The sequence below is a fragment of the Lithobates pipiens genome, unplaced genomic scaffold, assembly GCF_037356315.1.
Source record: "Lithobates pipiens isolate NorthernLeopardFrog02 unplaced genomic scaffold, aLitPip1_a1.2 Scaffold_16, whole genome shotgun sequence".
NCBI lineage: Eukaryota > Metazoa > Chordata > Amphibia > Anura > Ranidae > Lithobates > Lithobates pipiens.
Window position 1 is genome coordinate 402,902,413 of NW_027507748.1, and position 20,122 is coordinate 402,922,534.

General features: G+C 45.9%; 1 protein-coding gene across 3 annotated transcripts in view; it reads right to left on the reverse strand.

The window, feature by feature from the left end:
- Window positions 1-20,122, reverse strand: part of ZZEF1 (zinc finger ZZ-type and EF-hand domain containing 1) — a 424,884-nt gene that overhangs the window by 239,828 nt on the left and 164,934 nt on the right. For all 3 annotated transcript variants that reach the window (XM_077482353.1, XM_077482352.1, XM_077482354.1), the window contains 3 exons: window positions 16,741-16,900; window positions 8,647-8,768; window positions 8,444-8,566 (listed from right to left, as the gene is read on the reverse strand). In XM_077482353.1, coding sequence (XP_077338479.1) covers window positions 8,444-8,566; window positions 8,647-8,768; window positions 16,741-16,900 — 405 coding nt within the window. The remainder of the gene's footprint in view (window positions 1-8,443; window positions 8,567-8,646; window positions 8,769-16,740; window positions 16,901-20,122) is intronic.

The following is a 20,122-nucleotide window of genomic DNA, read 5'->3' on the forward strand; positions in this document are numbered from 1 at the left end:
GACGCACCAGGTCTGTGTACCAAGGACGCTGAGGCCAATCTGGGGCAACCAGTATCACTGGGATCCCCTCGGCTTCCACTCTGCAAAGCAGACGTGGTAACAGTTTCAGTGGAGGAAAGGCGTAGATCAGCTGGTACTGATCCCACGGAGCGACCAGCACGTCTGAGGCATCGGCCCACGGATCTCTTGTCCAGGACACGAATCTTGGCACCTTCCGATTGAGACGGGAGGCCAGCAGATCCACATCTGGTGTGCCCCACTTCAGGCACAGTAACCTGAATATCTCCGGATGCAACGCCCATTCTCCTGGGTCCAGCATCTGTCGACTCAGATAGTCCGACTGCCAGTTCTCCACTCCCGGGATGAAAATGGCCGACAGGGCCGGTACGGGTCGCTGTGCCCACCAAAGTATGTGAGCGACCATCCATGCAGCGGCTGAGCTTCTTGTGCCCCCTTGGCGATTGACGTATGCCACCGTAGTGGCGTTGTCCGACTGGATCCTGATCAGACGCCCTTGCAGTCTCAAAAAGTGGAAAAGGCACAGCCTGATCGCTCTCAATCCGAGCAGATTGATCGACAACTTGGATTCTTCTGTCGACCAGCCGCGTGAACCCCCATCACTCCACCCCAGCTGGATAGACTGGCATCCGTTGTGATCACTGTCCATCTCAGAGGTAGGAATAATTTTCCTGACTGAATCACCGGAGACCTCAACCACCATATCAGTGAGTCTCTGACTGACTGGCTCACCTGGATCTGTTGATCCAGGGACAACTGAGATTTGTCCCATTTTGGCAAAATCTCCTTCTGAAGGACTCTGGTGTGGAACTGGGCATATGGCACTGCCTCGAAGGAGGCTATCATGAGGCCCAGTACTCGCATACAAAAGCAGAGCGACGACCACTTGCGGTTCATCTGCCGTTTTACTGGATCTGAGAGTCTGCAATTTGTCTGGAGGGAGAAACACTCTCGCTTCCATGGAGTCCAGCAGCAAGCCTAGGTAGTCCAGATGCTGGGTCGGTACAATCACCAACTTCTTTAGGTTCAATAGCCACCCAAATTCTTGCAGAGTCCACATTGTGATCGCCACATCCTCCTCCAAATCTGAGGCAGAAGATGCCCTCAGGAGGAGATCGTCTGTCTAGGTATCCCACAATCGCGATCCCACGTTGCCATATTAACACCAACACTGGAGCCAAATGGTAAAGACTCAGGGGGCTGATGCCAGATTAAAAGGAAGAGCCACAAACTGGTAGTGGGCTTCCCCTACTGCAAACCGCAGAAATGTTAATGCCGAAGGCATATTGGTATGTGCAGGTACGCGTCCTGGATGTCTAAGGACGCCAGGGAGTCCCCTTGATTGAGTGCAGCGACTACTAAGCGAACTGATTCCATTCTGAACCTCTGCACTTTTACAAAGTGATTGATGGCTTTTAGGTTTAAGATCGGACGTACCCCTTCCTTCTTGGGAACCACAAACAGATTAGAGTAGAATCCGTGGAAGCGTTCCGAATCCGGAACCGGTACAATCACCCCGCGATTCAGCAAGTCTCTTACTGCCCCCAAGAGGGCCTCCCAGCGAGCTGGGGATACAGGTATGCTGGAGGGGAAGAATCTGTTTGGCGGCCAAGAGAGAAACTATCTTGTAGCCTGTGGAAATCAGATCGCAGACCCATTGGTCGGATAACCGGGAGGACCACCGGGCTGCAAACTCCCGAAGGCGACCCCCCCCCCCCACCTGAGACAAGGGTGGGGGGCAAATCTTCATGCGGTAGCACTTTTATTCGCAGGCTTGTGGTTCCAGGGATGTTTTTAGCCGTCCGTGGTCGTCCTGCCGAAGCTCCGGGCAGACGAAAAAGCCGTTTGTGAGCGGAAAAAGAGGGCCCTTGCCTACAGCGTGGCGCCTTAGCCTTCCTGGCCTGTGGGAGTAAGGTACTCTTACCCCCCGGTGGCATTTTTAATAATATCATCCAAAGAGGCTCCAAAGAGCCGGTCACCAAGGAAGGGATGGCATTTTAGCCAAATCTGACGCCTCAGCACCACTGCTGACACTGAACCCCTGGACAACAGTGGAAGAGTATCCAGGGCCGCGTCACAAACGTACTTAAGGCCTTGCACTAGTTGGTCTGCTAGTTCCACGCAGACAGGAGAAGCCTCTTGCTCTCCCAATTCGCACTGCAACAGTTTTGCCCATTCAGTGTCTGCGACACAAGTGCGGATGCCAGTACTGGTCGCACGGCTGACCTCACAACCGTAAACAGGGAACGAGCCACTGCCTCGGCCTTCCTGTCCGTGGGATCCTTAAATGCAGGAGTCCCCTCAACCCGGGTTGGTGGTTACATTATTTAACCTGGATACTGGGGGGTCCACGACTGGAGGAGCCGACCACTTCTTGAGAAGGCTCTCCTCAAAGGGGTAACGCACCGCCATGTATTTGGGGACCGAAAAGGTCCGTTGCGGGTGACCCCATTCCTTGTAAATGAACTTGTCAAAATAAGTCAGATACAGGAACACCTTAAGTGAACGTGCTGGTTTGCGGGACCCAAAAGGGACCAGTACCTCAGCAGAGGGATCCTCTGGCTGTGGTAAGTGCTCCAACGAGTGATTTACCGTGCCCGGATGGGGACTCATCCTTACTGTCCGAACGGTCCTGGTCAGCGTCATCTGACAAGACAGAGCAAGGGTCACCAGCCTCAGCAGGACCCGAGTCTGCGTCAGAGCAGAGTGGGGGGGAGGGGGGGTGGTGAGCCCCGGGCCGTTTTAGTGTACCTTTCTTCCCACGCACCGCCTCCATCTTGGCAACGAATGAATTGAGGACCACCATCAGTGTGTCCATGGGCACTGCACAGTCTGCAGGTGACCCGGTTGCAATTGCCTGGATTTCGGGGGAAGAAACACCAGTTTTTGAAGCCATGCTGACCCTACCGTCTGCCACCTGAAGGGGACATAGGACAGTGACAGTCCCACCCTCCTTGCTGTCACTGGCTGAGGGGCTCTTTCCCGCCGGACTCATCACCCTGAGGAGTTCTGCGCTGTCCCACAAGTAGTGTCTGTAGTCCCTGAGCCAGGAATACAGCCAACCCGCTCTAGAATGTGTGCTCGGGCTTCAAGAAAATGGCAGAGTACAAAGACAGAAAACAAAGGGAAAATGGCTGTGAGAGCACGAGTCATGCTGCTGCAAAAGAACACTGAAAACGTGTTCAGGCTTCCAGAAAATGGCCGCCAGTGTCCTGAATAGGAGATCCCTGGGAAAATGGCTGCTGAAGCCCAGGAAGGCATGCTGCCCTCGCCCACACCAAAAATGGCCGCTAGCAGCTCCATGAGGTACAGAAAGAAAAACGATGACAGAACACAGCACCGCACCAAATAGCAGAACCTCACAGGCACTTTCTAGGGGCATAACACACAGGACCCAGGACACCACTAGAGCTAGCCCACGCATCCCAGGTGAGATCCCACCAGAGAGCCCCTGTATATGCACGCATACACCGCTCAGCAGCCACATGCAGCATCCCCCCAGTGGAAGTGGGGAGAAAGGGACAGGGAGAGAAGAGAGGGAGGTGAGGGACCCCCCAAATCGACCTCCCAGGGAATGCCCAGCTGCTCAGCCCCACCGAGGCAGGGAGAGCTCTACTTATCAGTCCTGAAGAGCTGGGAGACATTCCATTACAGAACCACTCACTGATCAGTACAGGGTGGCTGCTGGCCTCAGCCCACTGTGACGCAGACATCAGTAGCCCGGTCATATGTGGGCCCCGGAGCATAAAAGCTCACCGGCCACCTCTGGAGCTGAGGTTTCATCGTGGCCTGCCGAGCGTGTAGCTGTGGCCTGCACACGCTCGATGGCCGGACTGGTGAGACTACAAGGATAAGGGTATCCAGCCTGTCACCCAGCCAGCTGTTGATAGTAGATCACAGGATCATCATCTTGCGCAAAAAAGACAAGCATAAAAAAGCACGGACCGATAGGCCCGCAGGGTTCGTAGGATCTTCTCCTGCAGTAGGCAAAATAAAATTGATGACTGCATGGCAGGGTGGAGGGTTGTAGCCCAAGGGACCGCCCCCTAGGCGGAACTAAGCATTCTGAGTGTTGTGTTACAACTAATGCCTAGTATTCTCCTAGTGATAAGGCTAACAACCCAATGGCTAAGAGAGGAGCTGTGTCGGTTGGTGAATATAAGAGAAAATGGGAAAATCCTAACAAACGGTTACAAATTAAATTGAATGCTACATTTATCGGTTCTACAAAATCTATAAGCAAGGTATCAACCTCGGCAGCAGTTAGATCTCTTTAAAAGGTATTTTAACCACTTGCCGACCGCCGCACGACGATATACGTCGGCAGAATGGCACGGGCAGGCATAAGGGCGTATATATAAGTCCCTGCCTTCCCGCGGGTGGGGGGCCGATCAGGCCCCCCCCCCCCCCCCGGTGCCTGCGGCGGTCGGCATTCGTTCGGGAGCGATCCGGGATGAGGGGGCAGCCATTAATTCATGGCCACCCCCTCGCGATCGCTCCCGACGAATAGAAATGCTCCACGACATCACTTCCTCTCCTCACAGGAGAGGAAGTGATGTAATCTCTCCTCCGTGTCGGTATTTTTCATTCCGGCACCGAGGAGAGAGGATCGGTGAGTTGCACCAACACACCACACGTACAGTAGAACATGCCAGGCACACTCACACCCCCCCTTTACCCCCCGATCACCCCCCCAATTACCCCTGCCCCCCCCCCCCAGTCACAGTGACACCAATTGCATTTTTTTTTTTGCATTGGTGTCATTTGTGACTGTAATAACTGTTAGGGCAGTTAGGGTTAGCCCCCTTTAGTTCTAATGTGCCCCCCTAACCCCCCCAATAAAGGTTTAACCCCGTGATCACCCCCCGTCGCCAGTGTCACTAAGGCTGGGTTCACATTGCAGCGGTTTATGAGAACGAATGTGATTCGCACCGCACTGCAGTGCAAATCACATCCGATCTCTGTGCGATTCGAGTTCAGCCATACAGATAGTATGGCTGAATTCGCGCCGCACCCGCCGCAAATTCGCACGGGACCCTTTTTTTGGTCCGCAGCAGAATCGGATCGCATGGGTGTTCAAACCATGCGATCCGAGTTTGAAGATCGCACTGCGATATGCGAACTGATCTGGGGGTGTCATTAACATTTCACTGACACTCCCAGCAGTTCGCATAGGGCAGTGTGAACTGCCGCCGGGAGGCATGCGATGCGGGAACCCGCCGCGGATTCGTGGCGTTCCCGCATCGCTCCAGTGTGAACCCAGCCTAATAAGCGATCATTTTTCTGATCGCTGTATTAGTGTCACAGGTGACGCTAGTTAGGCAGGTAGGTATTTAGGTTCGCCGCAACTTTTTATAGCGCCAGGGACCCCCATATACTACCGCATAAAGCCCCCTGATTGCCCCCTAGTTAATCCTTTCACCAGTGATCACCATATAACTGTTACAGGTGACGCTGGTTGGTTAGTTATTTTTTTATAGTTTCAGGGCACCCGCCATTTATTACCTAGTCTCACTAGTGTACCCCTAAATTATAGGGGTAATAGGGGTGTCTACTTTCCAAAATGGGGTCATTTGGGGGGGGGGGGGGTTTGTGCCATCTTGGCATTTTATGGCCTTCAAAACTGTAACGCCCTTAGAAAGCCTGAAGGCGGTGCTTGGTTTTCGGGGCCCCGTACGCGGCTAGGCTCCCAAAAAGTCCCACATATGTGGTATCCCCGTACTCAGGAAAAGCAGCAGAATTTATTTTGGGGTGTCATTTCACATATGCCCATGGCATGCGTGAGCAATATATCATTTAGTGACAACTTTGTGAAGAAAAAAAAAAGAAAAAAAGTTTGTAATTTTCCCGCAACTTGTGGCAAAATATAAAATATTCCATGGACTCAACATGCCTCTCAGCAAATAGCTTGGGGTGTCTACTTTCTAAAATGGGGTCATTTGTGGGGATTTTGTGCCATCTTGGCATTTTATGGCCTTCAAAACTGTAATAGGTAGTGAGAAGTGAAATCAAAAATTTACGCCCTTAGAAAGCCTGAAGGCGGTTCTTGGCTTTCGGGGCCCCGTACACGGCTAGGCTCCCAAAAAGTCCCACATATGTGGTATCCCCGTACTCAGGAGAAGCAGCAGAATTTATTTTGGGGTGTCAATTCACATATGCCCATAGCATGTGTGAGCAATATATCATTTAGTGACAACTTTGTGTAAAAAATAATAATCATTTTTTTTTGTCATCATTCAATCGCTTGAGGCAAAAAAATAAAATATTCAATGGGCTCAACATGCCACTTATCAATTTCCTTAGGGGGTCTACTTTCCAAAATGGGGTCATTTGGGGGGGGTTTGTACTGCCCTGCCATTTTAGCACCTCAAGAAATGAGATAGGCAGTCGTAAACTAAAAGCTGCGTAAATTCCAGAAAACGTACCTTAGTTTGTAGATGTAACAACTTTTGCGCAAACCAATAAATATACAGTTATTGACTTTTTTTTTACCAAAGACATGTGGCTGAATATATTTTGGCCTAAATGTATGACTAAAATTGAGTTTATTGGATTTTTCTAATAACAAAAAGTAGAAAATATCATTTTTTTTCAAAATTTGCGGTCTTTTTACGTTTATATCGCAAAAAATAAAAATCGCAGAGGCAATCAAATACCTTTAAAAGAAGCTCTATTTGTGGGAAGAAAAGGACGCAAATTTCGTTTGGGTACAACATTGCATGACCGCGCAATTACCAGTTAAAGCAGCGCAGTGCCAAAGTGTAAAAAGACCTCTGGTCATTTACCAGCAAAATGGTCTGGTCTGAAAGTGGTTAACTAGGTTGAAAAAGTAAGGTCACAGCTAGAATTGGATGAAGGGCAAGGCCCGTCAGCAGTAACAAAACGCTCGAGAAAGGGCCTGAAACCACTTATCAGTTGAGGCCTTAAAGACAGACACATCCTCTAACAGAACGGTGAGTGCCCTGTTATGGCAGGACACTACCGGATCCACTGGAGGGGGTTAGACTATTTCTGCACAAAATCCACACTAACTGGGCACAAGGCTAACAATATATTGTTGTTATATACATAATATACATGTATATTGTGTTGATTGCTTATTTCTCTAGTCCAGTTAGCTGCAGTTTAATATACTGAAATCACAGTGACAATTGGGCCTGCAAAAGTAGAGAAAGCCTTTAAGAGTGACTCAAACTTAGTATCTGCAGAACCTTTGAATGAAAGGACATCTTCAGTTTAGTACAGTAAGATGTTAGTTTAAGAATGAAACAGTAGGATCAACTACTGGAACCAACAATTTTTTTAGTGAAGTTTTTCCACTGGACAGAGTTCGTCAAAATTGTTTGGTGGGGTTAAAAATCATTTCTGGAGTGCGTAAACCATCAAAGATTACCCATTCTATTTGTTCATGAATGGGGAATGTCTTTATAGCTTTTGCAGGTCTCTGTTTCTAATGAGGCATAACAAAGTGCAGGGGAATCAAGAGCAACAATGCTGAGGTTGTTGGGCACAGTAGGGTAAGCACATCCACATTAGCAATCATATTACAAGAAGCTGCAGCTTCAGGTGTAAAGGAGTGTGGCTTGGCCGGGGGAGTCAAGCTTTCAAGGTTTTACCAAGGTAGTCCCCATCTGTATGCACTTCTTGTAATGTTGTATTAGAAGACCTTAAAGGAGTTCATTAAAAAGAATTGAAGACTCCAGAGATAAAATAATAAACTAGTTAAGCTAAGAGTGATTTATCTGTAAGGGAGAAGAGGTTCATCACCTTAGGACATCAGAAAAAATAATAATAGAAATAAAAAAAAGGGTAGGGTTATAGGGGAGGTGCCCAAACAGCATGTCCTCACCCATGACCCGAAGCTACAAACGTATAACCCAGGGTCTATGAATACTCAGCCTGTGTCCTGTACTGTGCAGCTAAGGTAGACTTATCTTATTACACCTGTACGTCACAGTAACATGTACTGTGTGCTATGGTGGTATTCATTTTGAATAGGCCTACCAGTGCACCTTGTAGTTCGTTGAGAATTACAAGCCGTTAGCCGCAATAGCTGACGTTAGTTGTAGTTCATTCAGAGCTCCAGAAATGATCATGGCTGTGTGGGCAGAGAAGCACTGTTTTCTTTGAATTGTGACAGCGGATGTGGGGAGAAGATCCCCCTGTCTGCTGTCACAACGTAGGACCAACTGGGTCTGGGTGGCAGCAGGTGATTTATTAACATGTTAGCCCTTAAATATGGGTGTAACAAGTTACTAAAAGGTGTACCTATCATCAGGGCACCAAATCATTTCTGTGGAAAGGCGGTTTAAATAAACGAAATGTATACTTCCTTTATTTCCAGCGAGAAAATCATGCATTTAAATAATGGGGACCCACGCAAGCTACATGCTCAAATGTGGTTTTAGAAAAGTAAATAAACTACCTTGTTTGCACTTTCTGTAGGATCACCACATAGTTTCTTCAACAACTTGGTTAATCTGCTGAAACTCTGAAGTAATGTACAATGAGGAATATCAAGAGCACACAACTCCAGCATATAGGTAATCTGATAAAGAAAAAATTGCATTTTAGTTAATGTGAATAAATCAGCATACAACTAATAAACACAATTACAATTAGTCTTACCAGCTGACGTGTTGCCATGGCAAACACAGAATCATTCAACTTTCCAGTGATCTCCTTTCCACTGCATTGACTCAGCAGATGCTCCAGAACATCTTTAGTGTCCGACAGGAAAAGGTCAATATCTAGAAAAACACACTAATTGGTAATTTATCAAAATACAAAAATACAAAAAGCAACAAAATACACAAGCAACAATGCTGTTTGAAGAAATGTAAAGCCACAATACAGTGCTGTAGTCAGATAAGAAATGGTATCTATTCTTAAAATGTCAGTAAACGCAAGAAACAAGAAACGTAACACCTTAAACCAGGGGTGCCCAACGGCTGGCCTGCGGCACCCTCCCATGTGGCCCACAACCACATGTTCTAGGATGGCAGCCCAGATCACAGGTTTCCAACCGGCCATCCCAGAGCATCAGTGTGAAGAACGGAGCCGGCAGTAGAGGAAGCATGCATCTGCAGTAGAAAGCAGAGCCAATTCTTCCAGTATAGCGCCAGATCCCGTCACAGACAAAGCGATACCAAATGCACTCCACCTCCTAGGACAGCAGCCGTCAGTCAAACCCGCCCTGGGCAGCAGCAGCAGCCACCAGCCATACCCATTCTCTACACTGGTACACTAGCTACACTGGGCTGCTTTTAAACTGAATCACAGTGCAGATAACCTGCAGGTGCACTGCACCCGAGTCAGACTTCTATTATCTGCAGGTTTTGTGCACTTTCAGACAGTGCATCACACCTGCAAGATATGATAGAATTCTATAGCAAAGTGCAGCTAACCTGCAGGAAAGCCACAGGCACATTGTGCAAGACCCGTGGTGGGGGTAAACCACAGTGCATTTGTTTGAAAGCAGTCTTAACCACTCATGGTTAAGGCTGGCTGCCATAACCCTGGTATCCACTTCTTCAGCTGGTGGTCCACTTTAGCATAAAAGTGGTCTCAGTGGCGGATTGACCGCAAGATCACTTCTATCGGTGGCGGGAGAGAGCTTTCGTGGCCTCCGCCACTTAGCGGAGCCGCCGGTAGCGGCGGAGGCGATCGGGTCCTGTCCCCTGCTTGGCATGGAGCTGAGTGAGGGGAAGATGGCACCCACCTGACTCCATACCACTGCAGGGTGGAATCTACGCCAAAACGTCACTTCAGCCCATAACTTAACTACTTCCAGACCGCCCACCATTGTTACATGGCGGTACTTTGGAGGATATCGTTGTTATGGCAGCAGCTAGCTGCCATAACCCCGGTATCCTCGTCTTCAGCGAGCGGTCCGGTTTAAGATAAAAGTGGCCTCTACGGGGCAAGATCACTTATCACAATATGAAAAAATTGGGCTAAATTTACTGGTGTCTTATTTTTTAATTTAAAAAGAGTATTTTTTCCAACAATAGTGCGCTTGTAATACGCAAATACGGTGTGACAAAGTATTGTAACGATCACTATTTTTTTTCACTAGGGTGTTAGAAAAAAAAAATGGATAATGTTTGGGGATTCCAAGTAATTTTCTAGCATAAAACTGTTTTTAACTTGTAAAAAACAAATCTCAGAAAGAGGCTTGATCCTTAAAGAGGGATTCCGCCCAAAAAAAAAAATATTAAAAGCCAGCAGCTATAAATACTACAGCTGCTGACTTTTAATAAATGGACACTCACCTGTCCCGGGTTCCAGCGATGCCGGCAGCCGAGGCCGATCGACCGCTCGGGCCTCGGCTGCTGCCGCCGCCATTCGAGGTGAGGGAATCAGGAAGTAAAGCGAATCGGCTTCACTTCCCGGTTCCCTACTGCGCATGCGCGCGCCGCGCAATAGGAGATCTCCGTGCTGTCACTGGGACCCGTGTGTGTCCCAGCAGACAGCGCGGCAGGGCAGGAAATGGCGTAGACTCCCGTGGGAGTCTATGCCCGGAAGTGGGTGAAAATACCTGTCTTTGACAGGTATCTCCACCCCCCTCCCCCCTGAAAGGTGTCAATTGTGACACCGGAGGGGGGGAGGGGGGGTTCCGATCAGCGGAGGTTCCACTTTAGGGTGGAATCCCGCTTTAACCACTAGGCGTCCGCTCTATAGCCAATAGGCTGCAGCGCTGACACCAATTGCCGGGAGCCCATCCCTGGACGTCCTCCTGTTTACTTCCGCAATGTGCACTCTTGCATGCATTGCAGAAAAGGGACATTTTCTTTATTTTTTTTTCAAAACATTTTTTATTGCATTTTAGTGCAAATATGAGATCTGAGGTCTTTTTGACCCCAGATCTGATATTTAAGAGGTCCTGTCATGCTTTTTTCTATCACAAGTGATGTTTACTTTCCTTGTAATAGAAATAAATGTGACTTTTTTTTTATAGTGTAAAAATAAAAAGTATAATAAATAAGGTTTTTTTTTTTTTTTTAAAGCATATGCGAGTAGCGCCCATATACGGGAATAGTGTTTAAACCACACAAGCGAGGTATCACAGCGATCGTTAGAGCAAGAGCAATAATTCTAGCCCTAGACGACCTCTAACTCAAAACATGCAACCTGTAGAATTTTTTTTAACTGTCACATATGGAGATTTTTAAGGATAAAAGTTTGTCGCCATTTCACGAGGCGGCACAATTTTGAAGCGTGATCATCTTTCATGATATTAAAAAAATAATAAAAATGGGCTAACTTTACTGTGGTCTTATTTTTTAATTCATAAAAAGTGTATTTTTTTTTCAAAGACTCCTGTGCAAATACAGTGTGACAAAGTATTGCGACCACCATTTTATTCTCTAGGGCAGTGGTCATAAACCCTGTCCTCAGGGCCCACTAACAGGCCAGGGTTTATGTATTACCTTGGGGAGATGCAGACTAGAATACTGCAATCACTGAGCAGCAAATTATATCACCTGTCATGTATTTCAGTTATCTTACAAACCTGGGCTGTTAGTGGGCCCTGAGGACAGGGTTGATGACCACTGCTCTAGGGTATTAAATAGGTCCGGTCCTTAAGTGGTTAAACCCCTTTTAAGCGATCAGGTCTGCCTGTCTATTTTTGAGTCGTACCCAATCTGACCCTCCACTGACCTCTATGGAGCGGCAGATATAAACGGATTTGTGTCTGTTTACACCTGCATACCTATAATCTGGACCACAAAAAAAAACAGAAGGCATCCATCCCCTTCTGTCTGGGTGGATAGGATTGGAGGGCACAGAGTAGAGGGGGCTGTGTCCATGTCTGCTCTGCATTTGTGGAGTGGACACGGACCTGTCTCCGCCTGCTCCGCTCACTGTGGCCCCGCGACTGGGTGCCAAGTCTCTTAAGTGGCCCCAGCCCTTCAAAAGGTTGGGCATCACTGCTTTAAACAGGCACTAAATATCATAATAATCTTGAATTCAAACATAATCTTGAATTCATTTAAAATCTCAATACTTCAGTTACGTGACATTCAGTAAATTGCTCCACACCGCATTGAGACATTAGTGGGCATAGCAAGCAGGAAAACTACTTACCACTTGCTACCCAGGCCAATTCTGAAATTTCTCTCCTACATGTAACAATCCTAATTTTTTTGCTAGTAAATTACATAGAACTCCCAAACATGATTGATATATATATATATATTTATTTATTTTTTATTTTTTTTATTTTTTTTATCAGAGACCCCATATACAATGGCGGTCATTGCAACTTTTTATCTTGCACGGTATTGGCGCAGCAATTTGTCTCTATTTTGCTCTGCTGCACCCCCACCCCACCCCAAAGCACCTTGTTCCCATGTTTCAAAGGAAGGTGCCCCAGGGATTGTACAGGCATAGGAGATAGACCAGATATACAAAAAGGTATAATGAAGTAATAAAAGTACAACATTTAGATAAGTATAATAATAGAATTAATGCAGAGGTAGAAACACCTTTAAAAACACTCTAATAGGACACAATCAATAAACAGCAAATCGTTCTTAAAACACACACACATGATCTCAAACGGGATCAAATAGGGTGTGTAATTACCCGACAGGTTTCAGAAAATTGGGTATAGTACTCAATTCCTTCTTTCAGGGCTGAATTGAGACAGGTGTATCACCAGGGTTTATCAATCTGATGACCCTGCCGATCACTGATAGTCATCATTTTCACCCATTGGATACCTGCCCATGTTGATGGGCAGTCCCTTCCACTTAGTTTCCTTTATTAGACAGGTAAACTCATGGCCATTTGCTTTGCAGGCAGGATTGCATATGCGTTCCAAACCATTGAAATTGATGCAGACTACTAAAGACAGTTGAAAACCCACTGGATCATTTATCCCTCTCTTGCTTTACAATTGTACAAAAGCATTACTCTATATTTGATACCTCCTGAATATTGTGGAGGGTTGTCCCTTAGTGATACAGCTGCCTGTCTGTCTTCGCTTGATATGCTGATTCAAGGACATAGCTCTTTTTTTTTCTGGTCCTATCCTGCCACTTTACTGATTTTTGTACCTTTTCTTTTGTGCTATATTTTTGTCTCCCAATTTTTTGTCCGATCCCTGGTGTGCTGTACGGCGACAAGAACGCTGCTGTTCCTAACTATACAGATATTCTATTCATATTGTCTGTGTGGATTCACGCCCCCTCCCCCCCAACGGGAATGAGTATTGTATCCCTACTCATTCACCAAAAAAAAAAAAAAAAGTTAAAAAAATAAACAGTTTTTGGCAATTCCTTTATTTTTATTTTTTAAATAAAGACATCGTTGGGTGGCCCTGCCCCTTAGCTATTTAGGAACTTTCAGATGGTAGAAGCCATGGACCCAGGCGGGACTCTTTCAACTCCGACACTTTGTTCAACCGGCGACACGCCATTTATTGACTTTTCCCACCTTGCAAAAGCAACACCAGATCCCCCAAAGGCTTCTACATTCATACTTACAGATCAGACACTTTTTCTCTATCAGGTCCCCTTCTCTGACTCTGGACAAACCCACAGACTTTGAGAGCCTATGTGCTAAGGGTCCTTACGAATCCAGACTGATCTCTTCTATTTACACGATATTACATGACGCTATACCTATGACGGTGAACACCCACCACTACATGAGGAAATGGTCTCAGATTCTACAACACGATATTTCCCTGGTGGACTGGGGGAACATATGGGAGCACACTTCCAGAATATCTCGATGTGTGACCCACAAGGAAACAGCATACAAAGTTCTAATGCACTGGTATAGGACTCCAGATATTCTACATGCCCGTAACAGGTTAATTTCGAAGCAATGCTGGCGATGTGGTGGGGAAGTCGGCTCTCACTACCATATTTTTTGGGACTGCCCCCTAGTCCACCAGTTCTGGCTCCAAGTCCAAAATCTGTTAGAAACACTGGCTGGCACTCCTATTCCCCTGACGCCCATGCATTATCTGCTAGGCCTCCCTTTCTCAGGTATTTCTAAGGCCTTGCGCAGATTGTTGTCCTTCATCTTATTGGCTGCTAAAAGGGTCATACCCAGGTTATGGTTGTCCACCTCTCCACCTACACTTCCGCAATTGATCACCACTGTAGCTGACATACGCAGAATGGAACACTTGACGGCCGTAGTGGAGGGTAAGATACAGAAATTTTCTAAAATTTGGTCAACATGGGATGAGTCTACATATGGCTCTGATGGGATTGCTCCTATTTAGTTAAACCTGGATACATACATGTCCCCGAGAGAAGGTCTGAAATCTATTTTTTTTTTTTTTTTTTTTCTCTCCTTACAGCTCTCTTTGAAGTTACATAGTCTGTTTACAGTTTTTGTCTATAACCCCCCTTAAAGATACGGTAGAGGATCACTACTTTAATCACATCGCTATGCCTCTATATGTTTAGAGTTTGTATGCCTTGTAACCAAAGTATACCTGCAATCTCTATATGTTAATATTAATATTCCATGTACATTTTCTTCTGTATGATGTTGAAAATTTAAAATAAACAATTACAAAAAAAAAGAAGCCTTAGTCATGAGCATAGCTTTTTTTATTGGATTTTTTATTGGGTTGGCGGTGGTGTCTGATGCCATGAATGAGAATCAGTCTACACCGGAGAAGAGATTTTTTTGAAACTCTTCTGATCTGGGCTATAACCGAATGACGGCTACAACACGGATCTGCTCTGCTGGGAGTACGTCTATTGACGTCCTCCCCTTTCCAGGCTTGCCACGCCCCCTGAGGGGCGTGCACAGCACGTGCTGTGATCACCAGAGTCAATGAGACTCCGGTGATCACAGATCCGAGTAAGGGGCCCATCCCGGCCCCTTACCACGTAAACAGCTGTTAGCCAATGACAGCTGATCACGTGATGTAAACAGAGGATCGGTAATTATTTTTTTCTCGCATCAACAGCGTGAGGAGAAAAAAAAAGCCAATCAGTGCCTCATCAGTGCCATCTAGCAGTGCCGCCCACCAGTGTCGCCCATCTGTGCCCACCCACCAATGCCACCCACCCACTAGTGCCAGCTTAGCAGTGTCGCCTCATCAGTGTACATCAATGGAGAAAAATGAAATGTTTGCAAAATTTATTAACAAAATATAAAAATTGTTTTGTATTTATTTTGATTTTTTTTTCAAAATTCAATGGGAAACGCACCTAAAATGCATCCAGCTTCTGTAGAGGAGTCGGTCTGGCCCCTCGCCTTCCCTCACATTCTTAAAGCTGTCCTACCCAGTTTAACAAAAAATAAAAAAACCCAGAGGTGATCAAATACCACCAAAAGAAAGCTCAATTTGTGGGGAAAAAATGATACAAATTTAATTTGGGTACAGCGTTGTATGACCGCGCAATTGTCATTCAAAAAGAGTGACAGCGCTAAAAGCTGAAAATTGGTCTCGACAGCAGGGGGTTTAGGTTCCTAGTAAGCAAGTGGTTAATAAAGGAATTTTCAAAAAACGGTCTGTTATTTCTTCTACGCTTTCCTGACCTGGCTACGTGCTCAGATAAGGTATATTAGATATAGATATGGTATAGCATTTCTTTTCTTTTCATTTTGGTGGGGTGCCCCTCAAAATCCATACTAGACATAAGGGTCTAGTATAAACCCAGAAAAGTTTTAATTTTGGCCTGCTATGGATTTTTTTCAGATCAAATTCATGTTCAAAACTGATCAGATATGCGATTCAGATGTGTTTCCATAGAAGGCAATGAGCCTGGAATTTGCATCTGAGACGCACCACAGTGCTCAGAAAAAGCACAGGACTTTTTTTTTTAAACTTGGAGTGAATTTGCACTGCTGCTGCACCGCACATATGTGAACCAGCTCCATAGAAAAGGCTGACAGGTTCACGTCAGGCAAATTAGATGCAGTTAAAAACTCATCCAATTTGCATATATACGTGAACAGAGCCTTAGTCTTGTTTTCCCAGGCTGCAAAGGGCATAGGGCCTGCTAAAGGAGCTGCTAGCAACTATCCTCTGGGGGGCAGCACCACAAGCCTCTTATAGTTGTGTCATGTATGAGGGTAGCTAGCAGGGAGAAGCCTCTGTCAATTTGGGCAGAAAGCAGAGGGAGGAGATGTTTGGTGATCCTGCTGGAGCAGTGACAAGCTGACAAAAAAAAAAGTCAGGTGGGGTGGTTTCCAGAGCACATCACACTGACGGCAAGTAATGTCCAATGGTTTTAATTTTTTAAAACTAGGTTTTAGACCCCTTTCACACCGAGCCATCACCATTGTTTTAGCGGTGCTATTCAGCCGCTAGTGGGGCGATTTTAACCCCCCCCCCCCACTAGCAGACGAAAAGGGATTAAATCTGCCCGCAAAACGTCGCTGGAGTGGCGTTCTGCCGGCGGTATCGCAGCGTTGCCCCATTGTTGATTTCAATGGGGAGCAGCGGCGAGTTCACCACTCCAAAGAAGCTGCTGGCAGGACTTTTTCTGACGCCCTGCCAGTGTACTGCTCCAGTGTGAAAGCCCTCGGGCTTTCATATCGGAGTGCATGGAGCAGCTGTTTTAGGACGTTTTGCATGTGCTATTTGTAACGCTATAGCGCCTGCAAAACGCTCCAGTGTGAAAGGGGTCTTAATGTAAATCATTAAAGTAGTAAGAGGCATAAAATTTGAGTTCATATAAATTTTAAAACATTAATGTTTTACTTTTAGAAGATAGATATAAAAAAAAAAAAACTCACATTTAACTACCAATTCTCTTGCCATTAGCTGGGACGTTGTGTCTTCCCTCTTTAACTGACAAAAGCACCAAGATAGAAGACTGCCTTGCACTGCCCAAAACAATGAATGGAGTATTGTGCCACATTCTCCTTGGGAATCATGTAGAACCAGCATTTTACACTACAAAAAAAAAAAAGACATACCATTAGTAAAACAGTGTGTACATTAAACCCAACTCTTAGAGAACAAAAAAATAAAAATATATAACAAAAACACCCTCAGACTGGGGTTTCCTTTGCACTACAAAGGTCATGCAAACTAAAGCATATGCCCTTGCGATGGCTATTTTTGCCCACACAGAGATGCACAGTTCTGCGCATCCCTGTGTAGGCAATCCTATTCATGTCAAATAGGACACAGTGGCTGCATGAACACAGCTATTGAATGCCTGCTTGAGGATGTATGGAACACCTGGGAATCCCCATAAGGGCATACATAACCCTCACATGGGCATTCATTTAAGAACATTTAAGTACGCCTATGTGAACAAAGCCTGTCACATCTTCCCACTCCAGCTGGCTCTAGCCCTCATATCCTTTGCTCGAAGCTCTGATCTTTGGGCGGAGTCTTGACATCACATACAATACAAGGACATTAAAGTGGTTGTAAACCCTTACAGACCACTTTGACCTACAGGTAAGCCTAGATTAAGGCTTACCTATAGCTCCAAGAAATATCTCCTAAAACTAGACGATTTAGGAGATATTTGCAAAAAGACAGGCACCACTGTCTACGGCACATGCGCCGTAGACGGCGGCGCGCAGGAGCACTGAGCATGCTAGCGGCGATATTTCCTGTTAGTGGCGGCTCCCATGCGGGGGAGTGATGTAATCGCGGCTCTGGCCAATCACAGTGCCAGAGCCACGATACCCGGAAAGATGGACGCTCCGTGGAAGAGGGGACAGCGGTGACATCGCTGGCTCCTGTGTCAGGTAAGCGACACATAATGAGCTATGCGATGCATAGTAGCCCATTATGCTTTACCTTTGCAGGGAAACAAAGAGGAAGTAAACCCATCAGGGTTTACTTCCTCTTTATTCCTGTATGTATGCTGAGAAGATTGGAGTGCAACCGCAAAGCTGAAGTGCAGAATATACTAAATCTCCTTAGTTCTCTGTACCTTGACTAAACAAAAAGGTAAGCCTTGCAATGTGTGTGGGAGGAAATTTTATTTTTTAATTTTCCTAGAGCTGGGCTTTAACAAAGATAAATCTATAAATGGCAAAAATAGTACAGTTCTGCTTCTTTCTAAAAATTTGACGTTTAGCGCTACATTAATGTGGTTGTAAACCTGAAAAAAACAAAACAAAAAACAAACACACATTAAATCATCTACCTAGTACAGTAAAGGATCCCTAGTCATCTGTGCCAGCACTGAAAAATCCTCTCCTCTTCTAGCTGGGTTAAAAAGCTGACACAAGTAAAATTTTTATCACCACACCCCTGCTGCTGTGACTGACATATCACATATTTCTCTCATGCATGAGCACGAGAACAGGGGGAGTGTGTCCAGTTTTATAGCACCCGATTGCTCCGCTCCCCCTACTACCTCAAGTTCTCCCAGGATTTGCTGCTCCTCACCTCAGCAATATTGGTCATGCTGAAGTCATGTGGAGCCTTCCCAGAGTTTGGATGGGCTGGTAATCGTGAGGGGGCATTTTCAGGGGGGAAAAAATAAAAAATTAAATCAACAAAACAAATAAGATTTTTTTAAACCGCTTACCTGTAAAAATCCTTTTCTTGGAGTACATTATAGGACACAGAGCCTCAAATATTTACTTAGTGGGTTATGGGCCTATTTTCAGGTGTTGACACTGGTATAACCAATACAGGAAGTTGACTCCCCTACATAATCCGTACTCCTGGAAGGAGTACCTCAGTTTTTGTAGCCAAGCAATATACTCTCACCCCATAAAACAGAGGGGAGGGAGCTCTGTGTCCTATGATGTACTCCAAGGAAAGGATTTTACAGGCAAGTTGTTTTAAAAATCCTATTTTCTTTATCGTACATCATAGGACACAGAGCCTCAAGTATTTACTTAGTGGGACGTCCCATAGCAATGCTACTTGAGGGGAGGGAGACACAACCCATAGGGCAACCCCGAGACCTGAGGACTTTATACTGCTGCCTGCAACACACGCACTGCCCAAGAAGCACCAGCCGCTCAGGTAGAGTGCTCCTTAACTTGAAAAGGGGGAATCTTTCCCTTTAAATCCTAAGTTTGAATTATAACTTGCCAAATCCACTTAGTGACAGTGGACTTCGATGCTGCCTGTCCTTTTTTAGGACCCTCTTGCAGAATAAATAAGACACCAGTCTTACAAATCTGAGCAGTTTTCTTTAAATAGATCTTCACTGCTCTCACTTTTTCAAGACAATGTATTGACTTTTCTTCCCTGGAACATGGTTTTGGCAGGACAATATCTTCAGATGAAAGCCTGAAACCACTTTTGGCAAAAAGCCTGGACGAGGGTGTAACACCACTCTGTCCTCATGAATAACCAAATATGGCTCTTTACAAGAAAGAGCAGCCAATTCTGACACCCTCCTTGCTGAGGATATAGCAATCAAAAATGTGAGCTTCCTTGTCAAAAGGACTAAAGGAACATGCTGTAACGGTTCGAATGGCTGTTTTTGTAACACCGACCAAACTAAATCTAAGTCCCAAGGGCTTAAGGGTGATTTAACTGGCCGATTAATCCGCAGCACTCCTAGCATGGAACCTAAGGCTTAATAGCACTCAGGGCCAACTTCATCTCTATGCCTAATTGTAGAAAGGCAAGAATTCTGCTTATGATATATCTCCAAGAGTGCCAACCCTTGGATTCACATCAAGAAACATAAGCTTTCCAGACTCTATAATATATAGCTGTAGAAGCTGGCTTCCTAGCATTAATCAAAGTAGAGATAACTGACCTGAAAAGCCCACATTTCTTCAGAATGTGGGTCTCAATAGCCAGGCCATTAAATTTATCGATCTTAAAATAGGATGGAATATCGGCCCCTGTGATAGCAGGTCTGGCCTTAGTGGAAGTAGCCATGGACCCTCAACTGCCATCTTTACGATCTCTGCGCACCATGACCTTTTGGGCCATGCTGGTGCTATCAGTATTACAGGCTCTCTTTCCAGCCTGATCCTGCAAAGTCGAAGCAGCAACTGAATCAGGGGAAATACATAGATCAGTGAGAACTGATCCCACGGGGTCACCAACGCATCTGTTCCTTCTGCGAGTGGGTCCCTTGTCCTGGACACAAAGTTGACTAGCTTCGTGTTGAATCTGGATGCTAGAAGGTCTACTTCCGGAGTCCCCCATCTCTGGCAAATAGCCCAAAAGTTTCGA